This window comes from Esox lucius, chromosome 6 (assembly GCF_011004845.1).
Source record: "Esox lucius isolate fEsoLuc1 chromosome 6, fEsoLuc1.pri, whole genome shotgun sequence".
In the NCBI taxonomy this organism is placed as follows: Eukaryota; Metazoa; Chordata; class Actinopteri; order Esociformes; family Esocidae; genus Esox; species Esox lucius.
The window spans coordinates 11,817,295-11,844,052 of record NC_047574.1 but is presented as its reverse complement, the minus strand read 5'-3'; the positions used below and the strand labels follow the sequence as shown (position 1 = coordinate 11,844,052).

The window sequence follows — 26,758 nt, the reverse complement described above, 5'->3', positions numbered from 1 at the left end:
GGTTCATTCAGTGTGTGTATTTACTGCTGTGATGGCCGTGGCTGGGTTCAGTCAGTGTGTGTATTTACTGCTGTGATGGCCGTGGCTGGGTTCAGTCAGTGTGTGTATTCACTACTGTGATGGCCGTGGCTGGGTTCAGTCAGTGTGTGTATTTACTGCTGTGATGGCCGTGGTTGTGTTGTGTCAGGGTGTCTATTTACTGCTGTGATGGCCGTGGCTGGGTTTAGTCAGTGCCTCTTTCGTTTTGGATCAAATACAGGCATAACTACCTCTAGCTTGTCAACTACGTTGACTTGGCCGTGTAAAATGTGACTAGCTCACTGATGTACTTATTTGGAGGTGCCCGGTGAACTGCAGACCAGTCAGTACGAAGTCGCCTGCGGTCATTTTGACCCGGACGATTACATTTGGAACTGATCTGGACTGGAGCGGTGATGGATACGGACTGACACGCAGACTGGGCCAGGGACTCGGACGCTGTTATGGCAGACCCACGTGTGGTCACAGAGGTTTCGGTCACCCATGATGCAACACCTCAGCCCATGAAGGCAATCAACTCCTGGGTATCAGGCCAATGTCTGTACGACTGGACTGGCTTTGGGTTTGCAGTGAGACGCCACGACTCGGAGCTGTGCCAACCACATGGGCTCCCAACCATGACCCATTCTGTATGTTGGCACCGTGACTTGGGTGCAACAGAGTCTGTCGCCGAAGCTGTAAATGGCGCCAGTTCAGACAAGCACCCGTACATTGCCAGATAGTAGCCGCTAGGTCGACAAGCCAGTCGTGAGGTGAGACCATCAGCACACGTTGAGAGTTCAGAGCATCCCGAGGGGACAATGGTGTGTTTTCCAGTTTATTAAATATGCCAGATATCGTTGAGGTGTGCACAGGTGCTCACATTGGATGTGGGATGCCCATTTGGCCCTAAACATCAGCCCCTTGTATTGATGCTGAAGGCCCTGGGGTATTGGTGCAGACTTGTAGTTTTGGTACATGGGAATCTCTGCCATGATCACAGGATGACAGTCTGTGGCCCTCCACACGTTACTGCACCCCATAGGTGTCTAGATATTCATGATTGGGAGTTTGGCGGGTACCTGATATAGAAGCCGTCCCCGGGTGTGTCTTTGACCATGTTGAAGTCGTCCGGTCGTTGTTGGACTCTGAGAGTGACTGTCTCTGCAGGCTTCAGCATCTCCACATACACCTCCTCCACAGTCTTGTTCTTCATATTCACTGAGCCATACTGTAGAGAGGGAGGGGTTCATTCAAATGTACAATTCCCTTAATCTGATCAGCATAATACAATACAAGCAAATGGGAGGTAAACCAACCAAAAACATTTTAACAAGAGGGCAACAGGTAGAGAGCATAAAGACAGCGAGACGGAGAGGGGGGGAGACAGCGAGACGGAGAGGGGGGGGAAGACAGCGAGACGGAGAGGGGGGGGAGACAGCGAGACGGAGAGGGGGGGGAGACAGCGAGACGGAGAGGGGGGGGAGACAGCGAGACGGAGAGGGGGGGAGACAGTGAAAGGGTGATAGATATTGGCAGGGTCCAGACAAATGAGTAAATTAATTTTAAAGCCCTGAGCTGGTCCACAGAGTAAACAGTCCCCTTCAGGCTCTGTGACTTTTCGGTAGCATGTCTGTCAATTGATTAGCGCAGAGGAGGGGGAGGACCGTTATGTGGTGTCCAGAAAAAGCTCTAGGCCTGCATAAGACCACAGTATATAGTGACAGAGAGTGGGAGCACCTCAGGAATAAGATGTTACGAGTTAGCTACCTGGGTCTATGAGGATAAATAGATAGATTGGCTGTATAGGTAGGCTGTGTACAATGAAAGAGAAAGGGTGCATAGAAGCAATCGATGAAGGAAGGCAGGGAAAAGGGTTATGGACTTTGGCAGGGATGCTGCAGGAGGCAAACGCTTTACTCATTAAAAGTGGTTCCAAGCCTTGTGTGGGTGTGTGTATGAATGACCTACCTCTATTATGAGGTCCCCCGGCAGGAGCCCCTCAGCCCCCCTGGCAGGGCTGTCCTTCTCCAGACTCTCTACATAGACCCCCCAGAGGTTCCCTCCACACAGCCCCAGCCCCAGCTCTGCCCCCTGGGCCCGGCGCACCGTCACCACCCGCGGCTCACACACCCTACCACCGCCCTCTGACGGCATCCTGGGACAGGGAGAAGGCCTGTCAGAGGGTCCACTGTACAGTGTAGAGCAGTGTTTCCCCAAGACCCCGGCGGCCCGAGATTTACCCCCAACACTCACACGGTTGACTCAACTCGCTTGGCTCTCGACAGGACGCAGAGTCAAGGAGGCGTATGTTAAAAAGAAAAGGCGCCAGGACGAGAGCTGGGCGCTGAGGGGGACGTTGTGCCCCGTTACCTGCTGAAGCTATGAGGGCTGGTTGTAGGGGTGGTCTGTTTGGAGGAGGGTGTGAGTGTTCCTTCATCCTGTTCACTCAGAGTGTCGATGGTGGAGTGGTTGTCTGGGGTGGTGGCTCCGCTGCCCTGGGCCGGCACCGGGCTGCTCACCGGCTCCAGGCGAGAACTACATATAGAAAGGTCATGAGTAGGAGAGACATTTTCAAGGGAAACAGGATGGGGCCAATTGAAACTTGTACAGTTATCCCAATTATTACTACAGGAGTTGACACACTAACTGTTATGAAATGTTCTGGAGTCAATTTCACACTACTACTGAAGTATGACAGAGTCTATTGTTCTTGATGAACATTGTGTTACCTGGACCGTGAGTGGTTTCCCAGCTGGTACATGTGAGGGTTGTACTGCGCCATGATGGTGATAGCATCACACTGCTGACCAATGATCAGCCTGGCCTGCTGCTCTGTGGCGTTTCTCAGGTTAATCCCATTATACTAGAGCAGAGGAGCGAAGACAGGGGAGGATGTTACTGAAACGTCACATTCAGGCATGAACCTCTGACTGGAAGCCACTGTGGACAGGGGCGCCGGCTGAATGATTAAATGTTTCCATCCATGTGATGTAGGGATTAGTAAAGGGTCCGTCGGTGCTGAGCGTTTAACCTGGCAGGTAGCAGGACAAGGAGTTACCTCTAGGAGCTGGTCACCGTACTCCAGCCCAGCTTGATGGGCGATGCTGCCTCCTGTAACCTTGGAGACAAAGATGCCGCCGTTCTCGCCACTGACGATAGAGATGCCAAGGGGCTCCGCCCCTTTGTGAACAATCACGTTCCGAGGTTCCTCCAGGTACGGCCTGATGGGAGGGAGAGGAGGATGAGGAAAAAGCGGCGGGACTGAGGGATGTTCAGGGCTCTGTCTCAGCTCCACTATGTGGGTCAGGGGGGCCATGACAGCCATACAGGCATACTGTATTCTGAGGCATATCACATACCAGTATGGACAAACAGGCAGAAATAACAGGGACGGACAGACAGTGTGCTACATGAACAAGATAAAGCCAAAAGATCCAGAAGGTGGGTGGTGAACTGAGAGGAAGCTTCACATTTAGCAAGGCGACTAGGACTGGATGTGAACATACACAGAATACCATGCCGTTGGCCCTCAATGTCCAGTGGCATGCAGATTCAGTGAGAAGGACTTTGCACATCAAACATGTGGCTACGTCAACTCAACAAGTCCAACCACACGAAACAGAAAACGTCAGTGGAGACAGCCTATAATCTCTGGTTCAACATGAATAGTTGAGCAAGATTCTGGATCTTTTCAGTGAGACCCAAGCTAATGTAAGAAAGTTAGACATTTAAAAAAACACACACATTACATATTTCAGGTGCCTACACTAGATGTCTGCCTCTTCCAGAAACAACAACTATTATTGGGCAGGTTCCTGTGGATGGGGGGCCAGGAGATGTTTCTGGACAGGGCCTGGGTCTAGATCTTCATTCCAGTATGTCTATCCAACAATCAAGCATGTTCACAGCCCAGTCAGTCAGTCAACAAACCTGAGGCTCCTGAGAGAGGAGAACCTTGGCCTAGCAGCCAGAGGGATCCTCAGAAAAGACCTGTTACGGTACAGAGACCTGGATACATTTACACACACCACAAATGGAAGAGAAGAAACAAAAGAAGAGACAGAGACAAAAAAAAAATAGGACAAAGAAAGAAAAACAGAAGGACAGACCCCAAAAGCAAACAAAGAGAGAAAACATGAAGAGAAAAGCAGAGACCAGACAGGTCTGGTGTGAGAAGAAATAACAGAAAAATACACAAGGAAAAAAGCCTGATACATTCTGTAAGCCTCCTAACATGGTCATTCCACCAGTCAGTTGGCTGAAGCACAAACAGATCTGGTGCCAGTCTATGAAGAAAAACTACAGCAACAAATTCTATTTGATTTACAGTTCTAGCTACCCTGGCCACTCAAATTATCACCAAGCTCTTTGGAAACTAATCTTAGTCAACTAATCAGAGAAAAGGATAATAAAAAGAGCTGGGGGTTCTCCAGTTCACACACTGTTCTGGACTTCTCATCCCCATCTTTCAAACTCGTCATACCGGTCTTTCCTTCGTTCTCCTATTGGCACAGGGCTGACAGAGATCCGGGGCAGGGTCGATATGGAGCTCTGTGACTGGCTGCTGGCGAAGGACGACGTCTCCAGGTTGAGAGGGGATTGGGGAGGAGTGATGAGGCCAGGACTGCTGCATTCTGAATGGGACAGGGACCCTGGAGCGGAGGTGGGGGACCAGGAGGAGGGAGACGGGAGAAGATGAGATTGGACTTCATCAGTCCCAAAGGGGACGTGTTTGTCATTCTCACATTCAAAGTAGTAAACGAAAGTCTGAAACAAGAGAAATACTCACAAAAGTTCAAACATGGTAGTGGAGCGAAAGCAAGAGGGACAGAGCGGGGAAAATTACAGTTTAATATCTCAGACAGATAACAAGGTTGGGAATGCCCAGACAAGTCTGTAACCCTCAGTGGAAATAGCCAAAAGCAGAAAATCAATACTGTTAACCAAGTGTTCCCCTGGAAATGTGTGTTTAGTGTTATGGCTGTTGGCGTTCCTGCTCTTTCAGCAGTAAATCACAGCACCTTTATATGAGCTGTCACATCTCCTCAGAGGATACATGATCGCAGTGAGCAGCTTGATTTGTAAAAACTTTTTTTTGGTTCAGTGGAAAATGTGTCTTCTAAAGGCCCGTTCAGACCAAGGCCAGGGAACATGGATCAAGAGGTTGAGTAGTCAGTGAATATGGATCTTATTTAACCAAACTGATAATTAATCTGTCCACACACCCATCCAATCGTAAAATAAATGTTTTGATCAATGCTCTTTCATTGCGCTAATCCTCATTCAACCATCAATCCGTCCTATCGCTCATCCGCCCGTGCATCCATTCATTCACTCATCCATACGCCAGCCCATCTACCATCCGCCCGCTCATCCATCCATCCATCCACGGACTCATCCGTATGTGTACCTCTGTCAGAGCCCAGCATTGATCGTGGGTAGCGGGGAGTGGAGGGGATCTTTATCCTCTCTGTCCGGTACTGGACGTTACTGGACGAACCTGACGGAATGGAAAGAAAGAAAAATGTTTGTGCACATCTGCAAGGACGTATAGTGTGTGTATCCTGTGCGTGCGCGCGAATGTGTTCACATATAGAAGCGTGTGCGTGCGTGCGTGGGTGCGTGCGTGGGTGACTGACCAAGGCCCAGGCGAGCGCTGGAGGGTAGAGAGTTGGTACCATGGGATGCGTGGTTGCCGCGTGACGACGACGACTCGGAGTAGTCTGCCGTTGGATGCTTCTGACTCAGGTCCAGACTGAGACGGCCCTGGTGCTGCGGACTGAGACGCACAGGCACACAAACCCGTTAAATCCTTTACAGGTTGCTTCTAGAGTCACTCACGTCATTGTTATGAAGGGACTTATCTTTTGGATTAGTGTATATTATCTTTTGGATTCGACTGGATTGCACTCTCAAAAAGGAATACGTAGGGCTGTCACAATTAGGACATTTTAGCTGACGATTAATTGTCACAAAAAGAATTACACTTAACAGCTTAAATGTCAATATTGTAAATTTCAGGCCACTTTTATAGTGTGTTATAATGAAAGACAAATCTTATTGTAAGAGTACAGGTGGTGGGCCCGGAGATGGTTCTGTACATTTTTTGTGTTTTCGCTTTTGACCACCACCCTTCTGGAGCAAATCCAACAATTTGGCTCCGCCGAATAATTCCTTCACTTGGCTTAAAACTAAAATGCGCCCAGAGCGGTGCAGGGGTTTTTGGCTGTTGAACTACCACTAAATCCATGTTGTTGACGATCGCTCTACACAAAATGCAACTGCAAAGCAACACCAATGACATTTTCCTGGGCATACTAACATTTCACCTCTCACTCTGCTGGACATACAGTTATAGGCCAGTTATTTGAAACAGACATTCTAAAACTATTATGTAGATCTTCCCTTAATGTAGCAAAATGTGTTTCAACGCTCATTGGATTAATTCATGTACAAATATGCAATGGGACAACATATTTCTATATATAAATTTTAATGGACAAATAGGCGACTGAAATGTGTTTGTCTATTTACTAATAATGTTGTGAAATTCCGGAACGTTGCATTGCAGACAATTCTAAACCTTTGTTTAAACCTATGATTTTGCAATCTAAATAGTGTGCAAAAAGATTGTTAAAATCGTTAAAATATCATTAAAAATACTGCAATCTGGCTCAAATAATCGGGATCGGGCAATTATGTAACAATTGCGACAGTCCCAGGAATGTTTCCTGAGGTAACTAATAAGTAGAAAACCTCTCATGAATGCAATTTTATCAAACTGGCTGGTCATATAAAGTGTGCTAGCCAATGGCAAAGTAGCTTCCTACAAACAACTTGGCGGCTTTCACAAGGTCAGTTTACTTCCAAGCCGCTACACTGCAAAGCAGACAAAACATCCATCAGGTTCGGTCAGGGGGAACTGGTTCACGGTAATCACTGTGTCTAAGGATGGTACCTGGGGTGTTGGTTATTGTGCTGGCAGATCTGGGAGGCGACAGAGGGACAGTTGTTGGTGTGGACACGGTGGCTGCGGACTGTGTATACCGGGTTCCTCATGACAGCCGTCACAGCTGGACATGGGGCCAGTCCTCGATGGGCAGAGCCTGACAAAGCACACGGGACAGGGGCTTTTCAAACTATTTTGGGACAGGGACCCCACTTCGTGACACCAAATCTGTCAGGGGACCCTTGAATTCAGGAGCCAACGTCCGTTGACAATCACAGCTCATAAGGGTTTTCACAGTGACTCTGACAGTGCACTACCCAACAAGCCCTGAGAAGGGTTGTTACATTCGGCTCCAGGGCCTCAGACAAGCCTGTGAGACTTACCTGCTGGCAGAGTCCCACTGTAGATGGTGGGGACGAAGCCCACACTGTGTCTATGGGAGCGGTTGGGGGAGGAGCGAAGCATCTCTCTGGGCTCTGGAGAGTGATCGTCATTGGAGTAAATCTGGTCATTGACAGATGTGGAAACCAAATGGGTTTAGTGACTGGGTTTAGGAAACAGTGAAGGACAAGCAGGAGAAGGAGCCATTTCAAAAGGACCACAGGCACAGTTTAATGACCAGGAACAGAAACCACAAGAGAATAAGAGGTGGACTAAAATGGAGCTATTTGAGTGTTGGGACTTGACCAAAAGCTCTGACTCAGCATGTTGAGCCCGGGCCAGCTGATTGCCTGGAGCTCTGTTCAGAAGCATCAATCTCCCCCAGTCAGCCTCTCTAAGAGGCACACAGAGACAGGGCTGGGAATACAAAATGGCTGCCATGGAGCACCACAGAGGCCCTGGTGGGTGCTAGGCTACACTGCTTCTGGAAGTGCTCTGAGGCAAAAGGCACTTTTATTTTTTTAATCCAAGACGGTGTAGGAAAGAGAATGTAACACGAACGGCTTCACCTGTTCAGTTCTTTGATGTAAATGAATGTGGAGAAGGGAAACACAAAAGCCAATTTAAACTATTGTGAAAAGCATATCTTTATATCCAAGCCTGTCTCAACACCATCCCTTTAATCATGAATACACTTTAGCTTGAAAAAGGTGTTGGTCCAGGCTAAACGCTTGCTTGGTGCTGTAGTAGGAAGCAGGACCCATACTGCAGACTAATATCTAACCTAGAAGTAATAACTTACTAACTAGCAAAGAATATCAACAAATGAGATGCACTTGTGGTTCTTCTGTCTTATCTAAGCACTGCCAAGCACAGCAGCACGCCGCTAGGAAAGACCACATGGGCTAATAAAATCCTTCGCTAATACGCTCTTAATCTACTCACAAAAAAAGCACAGACTTTGAGTGAAATTTGAGTTGCTGGCTCGAAAAGGTGCTGATATGTAGCTTTAACCACTTTATTCAGCACTACAGTTCTGACTGAGGTGTGACGTCAGGCACACACAAAGCTTAGAGCTAACATTGGATACATCCACATTGTTGTCCAACTGACCTGGAAGGAGGGGAGAGTGATGGACTGGGGAGTCATCCTGCGCCTGAGGGCCGGCGCCGATTTAGGGCGGGGCCTTTTCACCTCAGGCTCCTCCCCCCGCGTCCGGCCAATGTCCTCGTCGCATGACTTCCTTGACGTAAGAACCTTCCCGTCCAGGAAATAGTGATTCCCATTCCTGTCCCTCTCCTGTTCCCTCTCTCGGCCCCCACGGCCCTCGGCTGTAACAATGACGACGGACTCCCCCTTGCCCCAGTTCCCATCGGAGGTCAGCGTGCAGTCGGAGGCGGAGCTGCTTTGCTGTTTGTGTTTGAACTTAAATGAATCACTGCGTGTAGGCGGAGTTGGAGGGGTGGGTGTGGCAGTGGAGGAGGAGGACAGGGAGTCCGTCTTGGATGGCTGCGGCGAGTGGGTCACCAGTTGACTGGGCAACAGGAACTCCATCTTGGAAGACGGAGGCGCCGTCTCGGGCCGCGGTTTGAAGGCATCCGGGTCAAAGATGGACTTCCTCTGTTTGGGCGATTTGAAAATTGAAAGCTGGGTCGGTGTCGTCACGGTGGTCGTGTCCACGGCAACAGACATCCCGCCTACGATCATCTTGGGCCAGGTGCCGCCGCTGTGCTTCTTCTCCAGGGTGGTCTCCACGGTGATGCAATCGGGGGTGCTAGAGGGGTCATAGGCGACGGGGGGTGGAGGGGGCTTGGCGTAAGGAGACCCCGAGCAGCACTCCTCAAAGGCACTGGGACCATAGCGGCCAGGGAGACCTAAACAGAGGTCGGAGGACGGCCGGAGACTGGTGGCATGGAGGGACACGGTGGAGAAAGGCTTCCTGACATCCCCGTACACCCCCATCCCTTCCTCAGGCTCTCCCTCTCTGCCCTTCCGCCTCTCTCCAGGAACATGTGTGTTACTACCTCCACTTGGGTCGGGGCAGAAGATGTCTGTCTGGGTGGAGCTGTTGTGTTTGAGGTTACGGCTGTTCCTGGAGTGAACCTCTGAAAGGCGGCCGTTGGACGAGGACTCCCGCAGAGTCTCAAAGATGTTCTGGCCCGACGAACTGTGAGGGAAGAACTGGGTCCATAAGGTGTGGGACAAGACCATGAGAGAGAGGGGAACAAGAAGATGGACGTTTTAGGAATAGCGCTGGATTAGCATTTCTTTATTTCCAAAACCTTAAACTGCAATAAAACATTATTATGCCAGGTTGGAATCTAAGGGATTTGTTTAAAGTCATATTACTTTTCCTAAAAACAGTGCCAGCTATAGCATCACAAGGACAATGTGTATGGCACCAAATGTACTTTAATCTTGAAGGGCAACTTCAGTCTATTTTCTGGCCAGGTTGTAGTCATTGAGCAGTGAAGTGTGGACTGAGGCCAGTGCAGTGTGGACTGAGTCCGGTGTGTATAGAAGCTTAGTAATGGAGCTTGTTTCTATTCACCTTCATGAGAGAGAGGCTGAGAGAGTCCCTACAGTTCCTCAACAGAGTCTCACACTCTGTCACTGACTTGTTGTCCAGAGCGATGCCATTGATCTGAAGAAAATACACAGACTCAGAAACTGATTCATTCAACTCACATTTTTTAACACAGAAACACACGTTTAACCAGGTGGTCTTACTTTAAATCTACATTGAGAATGCACTTATTACTAACCCCAAATAAAGATCCCCTCCTCCCAAAAAATACAGTGGGAGAGACTTGAGCCCCCTTTCTGCTGCATTAATAGATCTAGGCCAGCGGTTCTTACAACACCCCCACACTCCTTACTCAATCCCCACATTTCCATGACAATAGGCCTCAGATGAATTATAGAAATACTGCAGATGAAGAGGAGAGCGCAAGGGAGAAAAGGAGAGGAGTAAGAGTAAAGAGAGGAGCGAGGATTAAAAAGGAGAGAAGAGAAGCAAAGATAAAGGAGGATGGACTGTAAAGAGGAGAGGAGAAAAAGTAAAGGAGGACAGACAGTAAAGAGGAGAGGAGCGAGGGTAAAGAAGGGAGGAGCGAGGGTAAAGAAGAGAGGAGCGAGGGTAAAGAAGAGAGGAGCGAGGGTAAAGAGAGGAGCGAGGGTAAACGGACACTCTTTACAGTCCATTTAGTGATTAACACCTACAAGGACATGGGGTAAGACGTATACACAGGCATGATTGACATTTGCAGGCATCTCTGCTAATGCTCACTAATCATTAACACTGAGCCAGCATCTCCCATATCACCTAGCCTGGCTACTAGTCTTGAAAGTGATAGTATCATTCTGGGGTGCTTCCAAAATACCACTTTTATTCTCTATATAGACCATTGCTTTTGAACTCTGGTGAGATGGGTTCTGGTTAAAACATGGTGCTATGAAGGGAACAGAATGGCAGCCCTGCTGAGGCACATTGTTTTTATGTCCAGTGTTACGGTCTGGGCCCGGTGTTACGGTCTGGGCCCGGTGTTACGGTCTGGGCCCGGTGTTACGGTCTGGGCCCGGTGTTACGGTCTGGGCCCGGTGTTACGGTCTGGGCCCGGTGTTACGGTCTGGGCCCGGTGTTACGGTCTGGGCCCGGTGTTACGGTCGGGCCCAGTGTTACGGTCGGGCCCAGTGTTACGGTCGGGCCCAGTGTTACGGTCGGGCCCAGTGTTACGGTCGGGCCCAGTGTTACGGTTAAGCAGCAGAGCTTCAATAAAAGAGCTGGAGGACTAAGTTTTCAGGTGCAGTTGGTGGATTATCATGAGAAGACATTTTTCCAGATAGAGGTCACTGAGTAGCCTTTCCCCAAGGGCTTTTGTGCATATATGCCTGGTCTGAGCAGGAGTAAAGTATTTGTGATCTTTTAATTTGAGCCAAAAAAGTGATATTTCTGATGTTTAAGAATGTAAACTGACACTTATCTGTTACATAAAATTTTACCTGAGCCAGCCATTTGAAAAAACAAAAACGAAGGTAACCAGCACGTACACTATAAAAGTAAATGCAATGTCTGTCCAATTAGCTAGTTAGCTAATGTAATAATTTCACTTCATCACAATGAACCAGTTATAATGAAGCACTAATGAGCATACTCACTGGAGTATGGAGACAGCTCAGCTAGGATGCCTGCTCAACTGTCCCACAATGCCGTTACAACGCACTGATTAGTGCTCGAATGCTCAAGGCACGGGAGAAAGGTGTTGTGGGAGATGATCGGTCGGTAGAATAAGACAATTAAGCCAGTGCTTATTGCACTGGGCATTTCTTACAACTTTCTTGTTGGCTACGCATTTCTTACAACTTTCTTGTTGGCTAAGAAGGCCAGGTTTACCGGATTGTTCCACCAGACCTTCTGTGCATATGGGAGGAAGTGTCTGGGAACAAGATTAGTCACTAGAAACTGAAGTGAAACAACGTTGAAATCAGTTGGCTGTGAAGAAAAAGGGAGGGAGGAAGAGGTTAGAAGAAATGAGGAGAGGAATTCTGAATATGAGGAGTTGGAAACGAATAGCAGGTGTATAGGCTGAGGAAAAGAAGGAAAGAGAGTGGAAAGAAAAAAGAACATTATTAAGAGATTGGAAGAAAACCAGGACTCACAGCGATAAGTCGGTCTCCCACTGTCAGAGATCCCTCCCTGGCAGCAGGACTCCCCTGGACTAGGGCTGTGACAAACACACCACTTTCCAGACCTATACCGCTATCTGGAACAGAGAATAACACTATATATTAGACTACTGACCTATACCGCTATCTGGAACAGAGAATTACACTATATATTAGACTACTGACCTATACCGCTATCTGGAACAGAGAATAACACTATACATTAGACTTCTGACCTATACCACAGATTTTTATATACACAGTACAAGAACATGGTCTCATTGTTGGGATTGGTATCTCATTTCAATGTAAATGTGGGGTGTATTCAGACATGTGACAAATAGCATTTTAATTGTCACAATCAGTTAAAACAGGAGGGTAAAAGTTTCACCTTTGTGTCCAATGAGGTTGATGTGTACAGGGGTGACCAGTCTCCCTCCCAGGGACTTTCTTCTGCGCACCACCATGTTGATCAGCCCTCCTCCATTAAGCACCGCCTTGACAACCTGTTTCCGGTCCTTATTGGCCAGGTCCATGTCATTTATCTTCAGCAACCAATCATTTACTCTGAAAAGCACAAAGTCAAAACGGGTTGTTGGGAGGAAGAGGTGAAACAACAAGGGGTGTTCAGTACGGTTAAAAAGAAAATACTTTACCTTAACCTTCCATCCGCAACACTTCCTTTGTCCACTCTTGTCACAAATATTCCACAATCTCCTGGTAAATACGGATCATTTACCCCCTCTGCTATGTCAAATCCAAGTGCCTTCAAATCCATGTCATCCTGAAAAGAGCCAAGTTAACCGTAGTGTACAGTACACACTCGTTTTCTCCTAAATAATCCACTACCCTTCAAACAAATCCATAACAATAGTTTGGTATCTCTGAACTCACCCTATCCTTCTCAAACTCCACCACCTCCGTCTCCCACTCCAGAGAGTCTGTGTCGATGGCTGAGTCATGAGAACTGTGGGCCATCAGCTGACAGAACCTTGCCTCCTTGTCCAGCTGGCTTTCCATCTTCTCTCTGACCGGGTTAAGAAGTGGCGTTACACAGGTCAGAGTGCTTCACGGTGTGCACAATAGCACCCATGCCCTAAGGTACGTTTCTCTCCATCGGATAAATTAGGGACATTTTACCTTTTTATGGTAAAAACGGTGGCTTAACTACATCCAAAAAGCACCTTAAAAGGCAATGTCAACTTTTAAGGCGCTGCAAGTTAAGTTTTACCCAAGTCTAAAAAGTAGTGGCAGGGTAATATTCTACAATGTGCAAAGGAGAGGTTGAAGGGGACATAGGCCTATGGAGACTAACTGTCACTAAGACACATTATGTCCTCATGAGGCAGGCCTGGAGGGGGCAGGTGACTTACAACCTAAATATATATATATTAACTATTTACATCTTTGTCAAAGGGAACGACTAAGATCTCAAAGTCACAAGAAAGTACAATAAGTTACTGTCAACAAGAACCGGTGGGAGGGAGAGAGTAAGTGAAGAAACCCACTTGAGTTCCTTCAGTTCCCGGGTCGCGTCATTCTTCTGCTTCCTCATGTCGTCAAGGTTACGCAAGGCGTCGGCCAGGTCACTAACCGCCCGGTCCCGCTCCCTACGCAGGTTGTCACACAATGTCCTGGAAGGGTGGATGTAATAATGTCAAGCATCGGCCCGGTAGTCAGTTAACTCGCATCTCCTCTCATTCCCTCCTTTAATAACCCGCTTGGAACTAAAGAGTCAGAGTCCAAGAGGGTCGATTTTCAGCCTTGTGTAGATACGCTTACGTATTAAATAATTATTTTAGGGTCCATGGTAATTTTTCAACAGACATTTGGCTGAGATATGGAGTGATTTGAGCCATTGGGTTACTGGTACAGTGGCTAGTAGAGTAATACTACAAGCAGTAGGTGTTTTATTTAAAGTTGGTAATCAAACTAAATCCACTTAGCAACTTAGGCCCAAATATATTACCCACGGATATCAGCACACATTAAAGATGAGGGCAAATTCCTCTTGGTTGAAGAAAACCAGCTGAGACAATGCTAGAGCCCTGTTCTGACTAACATTCAACAGCAGCAGCTTAAATGTCACCCTTCCTGTCCTCACCGAATGCTCTCTCTCTCTGCCACTATCTTGTCTCTTTCCTGGAAGGCCCAGTCTCGGCGACACTTGGCCACCTCTGCCTCCTGGGTGGCCTCCTTCAGCTCCTGGGACATGGCCTCGTACTGCTTCCTCAACACCTCAATCTCCTTGTTGGCCCGCTCCATGTCGAGGGTGGCAGAGTCTTGTTTCTGTCACAGACAGACAGACACAGACAGGTGTGCGCACACAAAAACACACACAGATGAAGACATGGAAACCCACTCTGGCTGAGGTCTTGGTCAGTTGACATTTCTCCAAAAACAATAGTGAGATATAAGAAAAATGTGATTTGGAAGAGATAACAGACACGTCGTGTAAAGTGCAGTAAGTTGTCCAGATGTCATGCTTTCAGATCAAAAAACAGACCGTACATAACATATCTAGATGTACGTCTACTTTAACAAGGCATGTAAAAGAAAACACGTATCACTCATGCATCCCGACTCCTGTAATGTAAAAACTGCTGTATGAGGGCCATCTAGTGGTCTGAACCTGGAAGTGTCAGGAGCAGCAAAAGGGGCTTAAAATGCTTAATGGTTATTCCACTGACAAAACACTACAGGTGACAGTTTAAGGGATCCTCGAAGCTCATTCTCATGTTTCAGCAGAAGCTTTGTGTGCGTGTTACCTGTCTAGCCTGGTAGTATTCTCTCAGTAGCTGGTCTCTCTGAATGATGGCTTCAGTCCTCTCCTTGCGGGCCACGTCTCTCTCCTCCCGGACCGTCTCAATGTCTTTACAGGCCTGGCTCAGCTCCTTCTGGGCTTCAGCCTTGTCCTTCACCTCGTGGCAGTACTTCTCCAACAGCTCGTTCCTCTCACAGATAGCCCGGTCCCGGTCCACCAATGATGAGTTCAGCTCCTAAAAACAACCAAAATCAAATCAGACTACAACACAATCAGAAAATCCTTGCGCTGACCGGTCTGCAACACATTTAGCTAAATGGTGAGGCAGCTGTCCAAAATCAACTGCTCACCATAATCACAGATCATTTTTGGGGGATTAATTAACAAATGAATTGGTAGTTATATTCATTTATCATCCTGTTGAAGAGTATCTGAGAGCCTCAATGCCCTGGCTTATCCTCACCTTGGCTAAGCGTTTTGCCAGACTATTAACAAATGGACAGACTGATTAAAGAACTGACAGCCTCTCCGGGTACTGTTTTTATTGATTGACCGTGTGACCTGGCGTACCTGTCGTAGAGCCTCCATCTCCTCACTAGCCACCACCCTCTCGGATGAGGTGGTTTTAAGGCGGGCTTCAGCGGCCTCCAACTCCGTCTGCAGTTTGTCCAGCTCCTTGATGACCTAGTCCGAAATTGAGCAAACCACTTAATTATTGTATGGTTATCGAATGATTATAAACTGGGCGGTTCAAATTCTGAATGCTGATAGGCTGAAACATGTGGTTTATAAGACTGTATCCCATGGGATGTCAAATTATTACACAACTTTGGGCTGAATTTCTACACAAAGGTTAACCTTAGCCCAGGACAAAAACACTCAGATTGAGGACCGGTATCAGAGACACGGATTAAGCCTAGTCCTGGACAAAAAATGTTTTTACTCGAGGACTAGGCTCTGTGTATGTAAAACCAAACCATAGATTGAAGTTCGAAATGAGTGTCTTAATCCAGGATTAGCCTTCATCTGTGTACGGTAAACTGTGCCATATTGACACGGGATATATACTCCACTGACCTGATCCCTCTCACTCATGATGAGCCGGTACTCGTTGAACACAGAGTCTCTCTCCTCCTTGTACTTCTCACAGTCCTTCACGGCCTTCAGCTGGAAGTTCTTGTATCGTGTCACTTCTGACTGCAGCCGCTCCATCTCCCTCTGAAGCTCCTTGTTCTGGGCTGACGACTTGTTCAGTTCCTGTTGTACGGAGTCAAACCTATGGAGAGACGCAGTGGGTTAGGTTGGTAGAAGAGTGTGTGAGTGTGTGTGTGTGTGTGTGTGTGTGTGTGCACGTTTTCGCGTGCTCTCTGCTACCTTCTCATGGACGTGGAGCACTGCTGTTGGTAGTGTATGGCAGTGTCTCGTTGTTTCAGCAGCGTGTCCATCTGCTTCTGAAGTCGTCGATTCTCTTCCTCCGCCTGCTCCAGCCTGCTCAGGTCCGTGTTGTGATTAGCTACCTTCTCGCTGTAGCGTTTGCTAAGCGAATCATATTCCTTCCTCACCCCCTCCAGCTTGTCCATGGCCGTGTCGTAAAGCTTGTTGAGAACCTCTGAAGAACCATTCTCTCTCATCACCTGGAGGGAGGACGTGGTCATTTAACTGATATACATTACAATTAGCCTGGCGCCAGGCTGTGTATCAGTGTTAAGTCAACAGACTGACGACCAGGCTAGTGCTGCAGACAATTATTGGCCCACTCCAAATGAACAGTTCTATCCACATCCAAGTTCATTACAGTTGATTCAAATGCATTGATGTGGTGGAAAAGTGGTACGGATCTCCTAGAGGGGCTCTTCCTCCACTATTCACCTGTCCCATACCACTGGTCCCTCGTCTACACAACACACCCGACCCCTCGTCTACACAACACACCCCACCCCTCGTCTACACAACACACCCCACCCCTCGTCTACACAACACACCCCACCCCTCGTCTACACAACACACCCCGACCCCTCGTCTACACAACACACCCCACCCCTCGTCTACACAACACACCCCACCCCTCGTCTACACAACACACCCGACCCCTCGTCTACACAACACACCCGACCCCTCGTCTACACAACACACCCGACCCCTCGTCTACACAACACACCCCGACCCCTCGTCTACACAACACACCCCACCCCTCGTCTACACAACACACCCCACCCCTCGTCTACACAACACACCCCACCCCTCGTCTACACAACACACCCGACCCCTCGTCTACACAACACACCCCACCCCTCGTCTACACAACACACCCCACCCCTCGTCTACACAACACACCCCACCCCTCGTCTACACAACACACCCCACCCCTCGTCTACACAACACACCCGACCCCTCGTCTACACAACACACCCGACCCCTCGTCTACACAACACACCCGACCCCTTGTCTACACAACACACCCGACCCCTCGTCACCCCTCGTCTACACAACACACCCGACCCCTCGTCTACACATCACACCTGACCCTCATCTTCACAACACACCCGACCCTCATCTTCACAACACACCCGACCCTCATCTTCACAACACACCCGACCCCTGTCTACACAACACACCTGACCCCTTGTCTACACAACACACCTGACCCCTGTCTACACAACACACCTGACCCCTGTGTTCGCTACATTCCAAAGGGTGGCGACCCCCGAAAGCCCCTTTTCCACTGTCCCGTCCACAGCATTTCAGACTGTGGAGTGAGCTATACACTGTTGCACTCTCTCCTAAACTCACTACACAACCACCCCAGCCATCAAGCCCAAATGGGCATCGGGTTTTTGACAGACCTTTGCAACATTTCAAGGTAACTGGGAAGCGAGCATAGCGCAAGCTCCTAACTGCATAAGCAGGCACTCAAGCCAAAACACAACACCGCAAACCTGATGAACCTCCACTTGCCAAAGATATGTTTGATTAAATAGAAATGTATTTCATTTGGGTACTAACTCAGACATTGTGTTGAAAACAGAAGAAAATGAGCACTAAATTATTTGACACCAGTGGGTCAGTAGAGGGCAACAGTGAGCAGCATAGCATATTGGATGCCAAGTTATACAGGCCTGTAGAGACACCCCTCTTCATCATTAAAATGCAATGATCGCCATACTGTTTCCATGCTTTAAGCGTGTGTGGATTTCAGGCTTGCTGGAGCCTGGGGGTTCTTAGCTTGTGTGTGTCCTTCACAGGAAGACCTGGTCTGCATTACAGTTCAGTTCAAACAGCTCTCCTGACATTGCAGATCTGTAAACACAGCAGGCTGAGGAGGTCCCAGGGGACTGTGACTACACACTGACCACATGGAGGTCCCTAGGGACTGTGCCTACACGCTGACCACATGGAGGTCCCAGGAGACTGTGCCTACACGCTGACCACATGGAGGAGGTCCCAATGGACTAGGCCTACACACTGACCACATGCCCTTTAAACGACCCACTGACCCGCTACGCAAACACAGCCTTTTACAGTAGAGTACCGTGCAGCTTAGAGACGTCGATTTGTGTGTCCATCATAACAGCAGTTTGTGTGTGTGTGTGTACCTCTTGCTGCTGCAGCCTCATGTCGGCGACCTCCTTCTGGACCTCGCTGTGAAGCCTGCGGAGCTCCTCACAGCTTTGCTTCAGGTGGTTGTGCTCCCTGACCAGCTGAGTGTTGTCCCTCCTCAGCAGCTCCAGCTCCTCCTTCAGCTGAGACTGGTCTCCCAACACACGGCTGTGGAGCATACTGGAGAAAAAACAGGGGAGCTTCAGACGGTGGGGGGGGGGCATATCACAACACAGCACATCACAACACAGTACTAAATGAAGGAAATTGAGTTTATTGCCACGCCCCACAACCACACATACTAAGGGCGGCAAGGTGGCTTAGTGGTTAGGGCATCGGACTTGTGACCGAAAGGTCCACGGTTCTGATCCCCTGTGTCATTTTGTCCCGGAGTAACACAGTTAAACCTAATCCCCCGACAACCTAACATCCCACTCCAGGTTGTAGCTGTAAATACAAATGTGTTCTTAATCCAATTTAAATGACGGTGAAATAAAATAGACTAACACACGAGTAGGAGCAAAACCAAAGGCTGTGATTAGAATCACAAAAACGGGATGAGAGCGAACACACGATGGCCGCAAAAGTAAGGTCAAAGTTAAGCCATGAGCCAACATCTCCGCAGACATGAAATGAGTTCATTCATCAAGTACGCAGACAGCGGACTTAAGTTGGAAGGGCCTTTCTGGACAGATGGCAACATTCCTCTGTACGCTTCCACAGGCCTGATGGAGAGGCTTGAGTAAAGCCCTGATCCTCGTCATCTCATCCCGTGTCCATCTCACTGTGTAGAGCTCAGCTAACCGCACACACGTGTACGAGCCAAAGACTACCAAATCATGTCTCTAAAACTTTCCAAAGCGGTGGTACTTTCACTCCCCCGGTAAGCGAGTACAGAGGAATGTATTATGAAGAAAACAGTGCGTAACGCCTTAATTTAAGGTAATCCCCATTACATTTCAATAGAAACAGGCCATTAGCACATACGTGTTCTTTCAATTAGCGTAACTGCAGCACAAGTCACGTGTCTAAGTGAGTAAAACAATTACGCCATAAAACCTGGTAATTATTCCCGTCTAATTGAAAGGGTCTATTCAGAACGGCTGGTAGACCTCCAGGAGGTTCCTGACATCACGCAGGGCAGTGTAGTCAAGCAGCAGCACATGCCCACCTCTCCCCTGACATCATGCCTTTCTGACCCTCCCTCCCACCCAGCCAGACGGCCAATCGGTGAGGTGGTGCCGAAGGTGGTACTCACTGGTAGAAGTCAGCCTCCTTGACAGCCTCTTCACACCTCTTCAGGGTCTTGGTGTGCTGGTTCTGTAGAGACTGCAGGTCTGCCATAGCCCTCATACACTGACTCTTCAGGCGCTCGTAGTCATGGCTGGCTTTGGAATTTGGCCTTAGGGGAGACATGGAGACTATAAGATGAACGCATTGGTACATCTGGACCGCAAGAATATGGTTGAATTGGGTTGCCCCTCCTGTTCATCCCATTTATATTAACTATAATCCAAGACAATGTCTAGAGGGGACAGGCCAATGGATGTTTAAATGAGTTAGATGGCACAAATTCACCAGACTGAGAAAACTGCGTCCATATGGGCTGGACCAGAGCAGCGCGGTCAGAAAACAGTTAATACAGTTACTAATCTGCACCCAGTGAATATTATTTGTCTAGTGATTGTCTTGGTAAATGTGGCTCCATTACAGATGAAACCAATTACAATGTCTGTCTTGCTTTATTTTCATGTTTGGGGTTTCAGCAGTTCACTGGTGAAACCCTACTGTGTTTGTTCCGGTTAATTCTACTTGTTATTACTATTTTTTAAACAGTCTTTTGATGAATGAGTATATGCGTTGTGTTATGAACACCATTAAGACAATGCCAGAGGATTTGGGGGTGGCGTCTCCTCTCAAAGAGGACGACATGTTTACTGTTGCATAACCGGCGTAATAAATGTCCCAGTGTCAACCACCCACCTGCAGTCATCGAAGGTGGTGCCAGGGGAGGCTAGGGCCAGGCGCTTGCGGAGCTCATCCCTCTCGCGGGTCACCTGACGCAGCTGGAACAGGATGGTGTCCAGGTTGTCGCCGGCCGGCCTGTTGTCGTTGAGGGCCGGGGGCGGGGAGGACGCTGAGCCATTACCGGTACCGGGGGGAGAACCTACAACAGTGAGTACGTCACCCAGGGGCAACGCTAACTGGCAGGGAAGGGCTAGTGTTTGGGAGAGGACGGACGCTTACGCAACATCAACAAACAAGCACACCCAGGGGCTGTATGGTCTGAAACCCGTTAATCAACACACATCCTTTCAATTAGATGATCTAACCACTAGTTGAAGTGACTCCTGATCTGGTTCTCCTAGGGAGAGGAGGTTCAACACTACGGGTGCAGTGTTGTAAACCTGGGGCTGACTGGGGTTCAAAAGGTCAGCTGCACACACAAACGTCTGACCACGGCAAGAAATATTCAGTTGAGACGAATGCATTCATTTATACTTAAAGATCAGGTAAGGAACACAAGTTGACAAACAGCAGAGTAAATGCTCTTGAACAGTCTACTAAATACTACAGCATTATGGTTCATCTTTTCCATGACAATCTGTTCCACATTTTCCAAGAATAAACTAAGAACCACGTGATGCCAACAATGCCAGTAATCTGAGAGGAAAAAGACAAGCAGCATATTAGAGACCTGATAAATGTTGTTTTTTTTCGTCTGTCTGGCCAAAGTATCCAGGGCACTTACAGTACAGCAATGCATTTCTTCAGTTGTTCAGAAACACAAAGAAAATACCCTATTAAAATTAACAATGACATTCTGCGCTGTTCCCTCAGATTTTGGTAGATATTCTACAGTGTTCATCGCCTATACATGAAGAGAAATGATTCCTCAAAGGGATGTCACAGTTCTTGAAAACAGCTACCCATCTCTGCATCTCTTCATTGTGACTACAGGTGAAATAACTCCTAAACATGACTCCGATATCCTCCCATCCTCCCTCCAAGCCGTCCTCCTTTCACAGCTGGCAGCTCTCTCCCCTCCACACCCCTTCTCCCCCACTCACCAAACCAAGAGAAGCAGCCTGGCAGGGAGGCCGACAGACAGATAGGCAGCAGATCACCCTTTGCACAACAACCTTCCCCTCTCCCACTCTTCCCAGAACAGAAACAGCAGGAGCCGGGCCAAAAGACAGGCGGGCAGCGCCAGGCAGGAACTCAGAGGATTATGTGCCATCCCTGGCAGCAGCTTGGGCCCTTAAGGGTTTATGTAACACCAAGCTGCGCGCTGAGTCATTTGGACCCCTGTCAAACTCTGGCAGCCAATGCGAGTGCGCACGTTAAAAAAGGTAGTGTGGCATAATGAACTGAAGGCGGGGAGGGGAAGGAGACTGAAGAGAGGTTGGCACTGGTCCGGGTGAGCTGAGACGTGGGGTCCGAGCAGAAGCACTAACGCTTCTCACTGAACTCCAACGTCTCACTGGGCCAGCAGGGTAATTCTGGACTAGGCACCAGACGGAGCCTGTACCGGGTGGCGCAGAGTCCACCGAAGCCACGACTTGAGCCCACACACACACACACACACACACACGAATGCACTCGGCCACAGGTGGACGAATGTCAGAGTTACGCGACAGTGAGTTAGGCCCCGTACTTACCAACACTGCTGAGGGAGCTGCTACTCTCAGAGTCCGAGGGCATGGTGGAGAGGACACTGTACGTGGAGCCTGCAGAGGAAGAAGGGACAACGTCTGGAATCACGCCCAATGTCTTTTAGTGCAGCCTGAGCCGGGAGTAACCCGGTGTCTCTATCCACATCCCCGCTCTCCACCTGAGCGCCCGAACACATTTCTTTGATGTATGCATCCTGTGTGTTCCCGCTTGTCAGGCTGAGCGTCGTGGTTAGAGGGGGATCGTCTGTTCTTTCTCTTATAAAGTCAAGCACTGCATAAAGGCATTCAATCAGGAGGATAATGGCCTGTTTGCATAGAGCTCCAAACGGCTAAGCCGGGGCACTTTTGGCCAGCAGGAGTCCATAGGGGGCCTCCATGTGTCAAGCTGCACCTTACACTATAGGCTGCAGTAGCAGACTGCCGTTTATTAAAGGGTTACATAAACATATCATGAGTTCAACCCTTCACCCAGTGTAAAAGGGAGCTCGGAGAACCTTCTCTCTGTCGTCAACTGTTTAAGTTCTATTGTTCACTAAAGATTTGTTGCCCCAGGTCGGGTCATTTATTAAACCTCTCTTTTTTTTCCATAAAGATTATGTTTGGTATAGGATAGCATATGGGCCATAACATGCGGTGCACCTCAGTGTTAAAGAAACTATCCAGTGAAAACTGAATAAAGGAAACAGTTCTGTGAGGAGTTAATACTCCAACAGTTAAAAAACTCAAAATAATGTGTGGCTAAAGGCATGAATAAATAAAATTATTAAAATAAGAAATGTTAAACTTGTCAAAGAGCTGGCTCATCAGCGGTCTACTCTAAAGGAGTCATTACACTAGCCTGGGGTAACCAGGGATATGGCCAGTCAAGCACAGGCACAAGTGGGGCGTTCCCTTCTAAAATTGAACATTAATCTGGTCATTTCAGCTGCCAGTAGTCAAGAAAGCCTTAGGCACCATCCAGAAACACACAACACCCATTTTCAATCATATATACTTGACATTTATAAAGGTGTTTTCCAGGCATTCTTATGCCCTATTCATGATTGAGACAGAGGAATCAGAGATTTTCTGATTAGCAGGCCAGATTAATCCAAATGTTGCAGCAGCAGACAAGGCCATGGCAGAAGTCATTTCTGTGAAACCATAACCCTACTCATTACACCACGTGTGAATGATGTCATATTTGTTTTGGGCCAACTTAGACCCTGGGGTTCAAACAGGGCACCTGGCTCATACCCGGGAGGCAGCTCTGCTCCACAACAGACATCTTCAACTCCTGATGCAAAAAGAAGCCTATCCAGGCAGCCCTCCATTTTGAATAACCGGCAAATACCCGATACTGTTATTGTGATAAAAACAAGTTGTTTTTATCACAAATAAAATATGATTGGGATGCAAAGAATTGTAGTTGTACTGTATGATAATGCAAGTTAAATACAGGTACAGTGGTAGCTGGTTAAATACCCTGTGCGGCCTAACAGCTTCGCTGTACTGAAGTCAACTGAGATGTGTCGGTCGCACTATAAGCGGACATAAGATCTCAATTAAAGCAAGACCTCTAAATCTAAGTCAGGACACGCAACAAGAGGATTGATGATGTCAAGAGGCCATCGATCAAATCCCACCATCCCAGATCTCCATCAGCTTCATTCCCACCCTGCTGTGTCAGCTAAAAACCCCTCAGAACACCGACACCCACCCTGCAGATCCGACCGAGCTTAACCTCATTAAACAGGACCTCTCCTGCACGTATTACGGGAGACGGCGAGATGGGGAGGGAAGGAAGACCGAAGGGATGGGTGACAGAGAGGAATAAAAAGAAAACAGATAGAGGACAAATTAGAGGGTAGCGTGTGAAACGGGGAAAAAAGTCAGATCGTGAGTGTGCACGTGTAAAAAAGTGGGAGTGGAAATGAAACGGGGGTAGAGGAGGCTGGCTTTTAATCTGATCTGACACTCCCTGAAGCTCTGCGCTCACTGCTCTCTCTGCTGCCGTGTTTCATGGCAGAACACATTCAGAGAGAAGCTTGACATGGAAACACACCACTACAACCCTGCTGAACACTGTAGGAGGAAGACTCTACACATCCTCCCAAATGTATTTAAAAAAGGAGCAGACTGCCCATTGAGGCATATTTTGAGGCATATTTTTTGGGGGGATTAGTAGTGTGAGTAGAGTAGTGTCAAGTTAACTACAGATCACCCCCCCCCCCCTGCCTTTTACAGCGTGGCTCAGCTGGCTTATAAGTCATCCTCTTACATGGAATTCTAAGGCTTTTTACCAGAACATGGGCTGGGGGGCGTAACGTGAAAAAGACTCAGAAGACTCAAACAAATTGATTCTCAGAAATGTCTCCCTCTTGGACCAGCATACCCACTTCACTGCAATCATCATCATCATCATTGACGCTCATCATTTCTACAGATCTAATTCAATCAAAACATAAGCATTTTGTCAAGAGTTTTGGGATGATTTCCATGTTTCCATGTTTGATCATACAGCACGGAAGTAAATCTCCTACAGGCAAAGAAACATGGAGAAAACTGTAAATGGCGGCGACACAATGGGAATCTCCTGGCTAGCCACTGCAGGCAGAGCAGGTAACCTACTTTATGGTAGAAAGCCATGCAGTGGTGAAATGTAGACAACTACAGAAATGTGTCGTTGTTAATGCTTACATTGTTTTTATACACAACATTAGTCACATAAACTTGACTTGATGCAAGACTTCACAGTGTAAACAAGTGAAAGGGGCAGCCGTCGCAAGTCATCTTCTGAGGAAACGGGAGAACAACTCTGAACAACAGTCCTCGTGGGTACTGAAGTCTAAAGACAAGGTCTCGCCATGTCTGTATTGGAGTGGAATGAGTGGGGACAGAGGCAGTGCGGGTCTGTAAGAGTCCTTCCGGCTTCATGAACAGAATCAGAAGAAAGAAGTCCTCAGGGGGAAGTAAATTTAAAAACAGCTTGTTACACAGAAACAATTCTACTATCACCAGCAACAACACTTGTTCGACCGAGAGTGCCATTTTAGTTACCAGGTAATCACTGTCGGTGAGTTTATATTCCTTCCAGGTCAGGGGTCTGGCCAAAGCACTGCCGGCATGTTTCCCCTCACAGCGCAGCAAGAATAACTCTTTGTTAGTGTGAACTGGAAATTGTATTCAGATATTAATGTTATTTAAATGAGATTCAGTTCACAACAATAGATATTGTCTAAACAGGCTTTTAATCTGCAGACAGTCCAGTTTACACTGAAAGAATCGAAGGCTATTAAATCACTGAGGGGTGAATGAGCAAAACCAAGGCTACAGGAGAAGGTTAGGGACATTGACTATGACCTTTAACAATCCGCCTCACGCCAGCCAGTCACTACACCAATCCTGGAGCGATCCCATGTGACATCCAGATACCATTCACGCAGCTCGATCGTGGCAGCCTCAAGGTTTACTGCAGTCTCAACACAGCTTCAAACACAAGCCGGTCTTAAGAAACGGCAGTCATGACACTACATCTGGGTCTATAGAAGCCACTGTAGGGGACGCTGCGGCAGAAATGACACACCCATTAAGTGGCATTAAATATGTAGCCTGGCATCCAAACTCATCTGTTTCACCATGGTGTCCCCTTCACGTTGAGTCTTGCATTCAGCCTGGTATAAAACAAGCTATGGTACTTTGGCTGTAGACAAAGCCACCAGTTACTGTAGTAATTCAAAGTGAAAGCTTTGTACTACTTTAAGTGTGGTGTCAAAACATGACCAGATCCATTAGGACATATTGCCATGTTAGAGTGGAGTTTATTGGTAGATGGTATATACAGAGGGTTAACTAGCACAAAAGGCAGGACTCCTCTCCCCGATTCCCACTGTGCCTTTAACTAGGTCAGGGGAACCCCGGCTCTGCCAGTGGGCTCCACTACCCATCCCCCCCGCCTTTCGTTCTATCCTCCTAGCTCTGGAGCTTCTCATCTCTCTTTCTCAAGCCCCTCCTCTCGCAAGCCTTATCTCCTCTCCATATTCTCCTCCTCTCCATCTTCTCCATCGTGCTATTCCTCCTCCTCCCTTTCCCCTGCCCTCCAGGTCTAACTGTTGTTGTTCCATGCAACCAGATTATCTTGGCGTTTCTAGAAGAGGGAGAATATGAAATTCTGCAGTGTGGCGAACGGAAAAAAAGAGTTGAGGATTTGTGATCAACAACTCAGCGTATAGCCCCTTAAGCTTAGAGACTGTGAGTCTGTCTGGTGACATAAATAATGTATAAGGCCACCAAGAAAATACAGTTATCCAAAGAAATGCACCAAAATAGCCCAAATCCCAGCCTGTATCTTTGGGTATGTACAGGATCGGATTCTCCCTGTTTAAACAGTTTCTGGCTGAAGATCTTGGTGACCTTGAGACGGATGCGATGTAAGGCCAGTGGAGACTCCAGGGGCTCTGGGAGGAGGACAATTACCAATGTTACATTCCAAAGAGAACATTGTTCTGTATTAGCCACCATCAGCCCCTGAATTCAGTGTGTGGTGTGCCAGAACGCCTGTGTTAACAAGGAGGAAAATGTCACATGTCTGGTTGGGCACTGGTCTTTGTGGGCCGTGATCGTCCAGCATAAACCCGTCAAGTCATTTCAGGTCCTCAGTTTTTGTTGCTGTGATTCACCTTTATCTAACCAGGGACGCCGATTGAGAACCAATCCTCACTCAAA

The 26,758-nt window shown here is 48.0% G+C and overlaps 1 protein-coding gene across 5 annotated transcripts in view; it reads right to left on the bottom strand.

The window, feature by feature from the left end:
* Positions 1-26,758, bottom strand: part of dlg5a (discs, large homolog 5a (Drosophila)) — a 50,449-nt gene that overhangs the window by 7,346 nt on the left and 16,345 nt on the right. Inside the window, exons 2-28 of one of the 5 annotated variants that reach the window (XM_034292784.1) lie at positions 22,040-22,108; positions 20,361-20,544; positions 19,636-19,779; positions 18,374-18,557; positions 16,155-16,414; positions 15,858-16,056; positions 15,351-15,464; positions 14,785-15,015; positions 14,121-14,305; positions 13,525-13,650; positions 12,911-13,043; positions 12,673-12,800; positions 12,408-12,583; positions 12,011-12,114; positions 9,903-9,995; positions 8,465-9,532; positions 7,354-7,474; positions 6,980-7,127; positions 5,661-5,800; positions 5,432-5,521; positions 4,505-4,673; positions 3,952-4,029; positions 3,080-3,242; positions 2,751-2,884; positions 2,392-2,556; positions 1,990-2,176; positions 1,101-1,249 (exon numbers count right to left, since the gene is read on the bottom strand). In XM_034292784.1, the coding sequence (XP_034148675.1) occupies positions 1,101-1,249; positions 1,990-2,176; positions 2,392-2,556; positions 2,751-2,884; positions 3,080-3,242; positions 3,952-4,029; positions 4,505-4,673; positions 5,432-5,521; positions 5,661-5,800; positions 6,980-7,127; positions 7,354-7,474; positions 8,465-9,532; positions 9,903-9,995; positions 12,011-12,114; positions 12,408-12,583; positions 12,673-12,800; positions 12,911-13,043; positions 13,525-13,650; positions 14,121-14,305; positions 14,785-15,015; positions 15,351-15,464; positions 15,858-16,056; positions 16,155-16,414; positions 18,374-18,557; positions 19,636-19,779; positions 20,361-20,544; positions 22,040-22,108 (4,942 nt within the window). The remainder of the gene's footprint in view (positions 1-1,100; positions 1,250-1,989; positions 2,177-2,391; positions 2,557-2,750; positions 2,885-3,079; positions 3,243-3,951; positions 4,030-4,504; positions 4,674-5,431; positions 5,522-5,660; positions 5,801-6,979; positions 7,128-7,353; positions 7,475-8,464; positions 9,533-9,902; positions 9,996-12,010; positions 12,115-12,407; positions 12,584-12,672; positions 12,801-12,910; positions 13,044-13,524; positions 13,651-14,120; positions 14,306-14,784; positions 15,016-15,350; positions 15,465-15,857; positions 16,057-16,154; positions 16,415-18,373; positions 18,558-19,635; positions 19,780-20,360; positions 20,545-22,039; positions 22,109-26,758) is intronic. The other 4 variants (XM_034292785.1, XM_034292787.1, XM_034292786.1 and 1 more) reach the window with 4 other exon arrangements.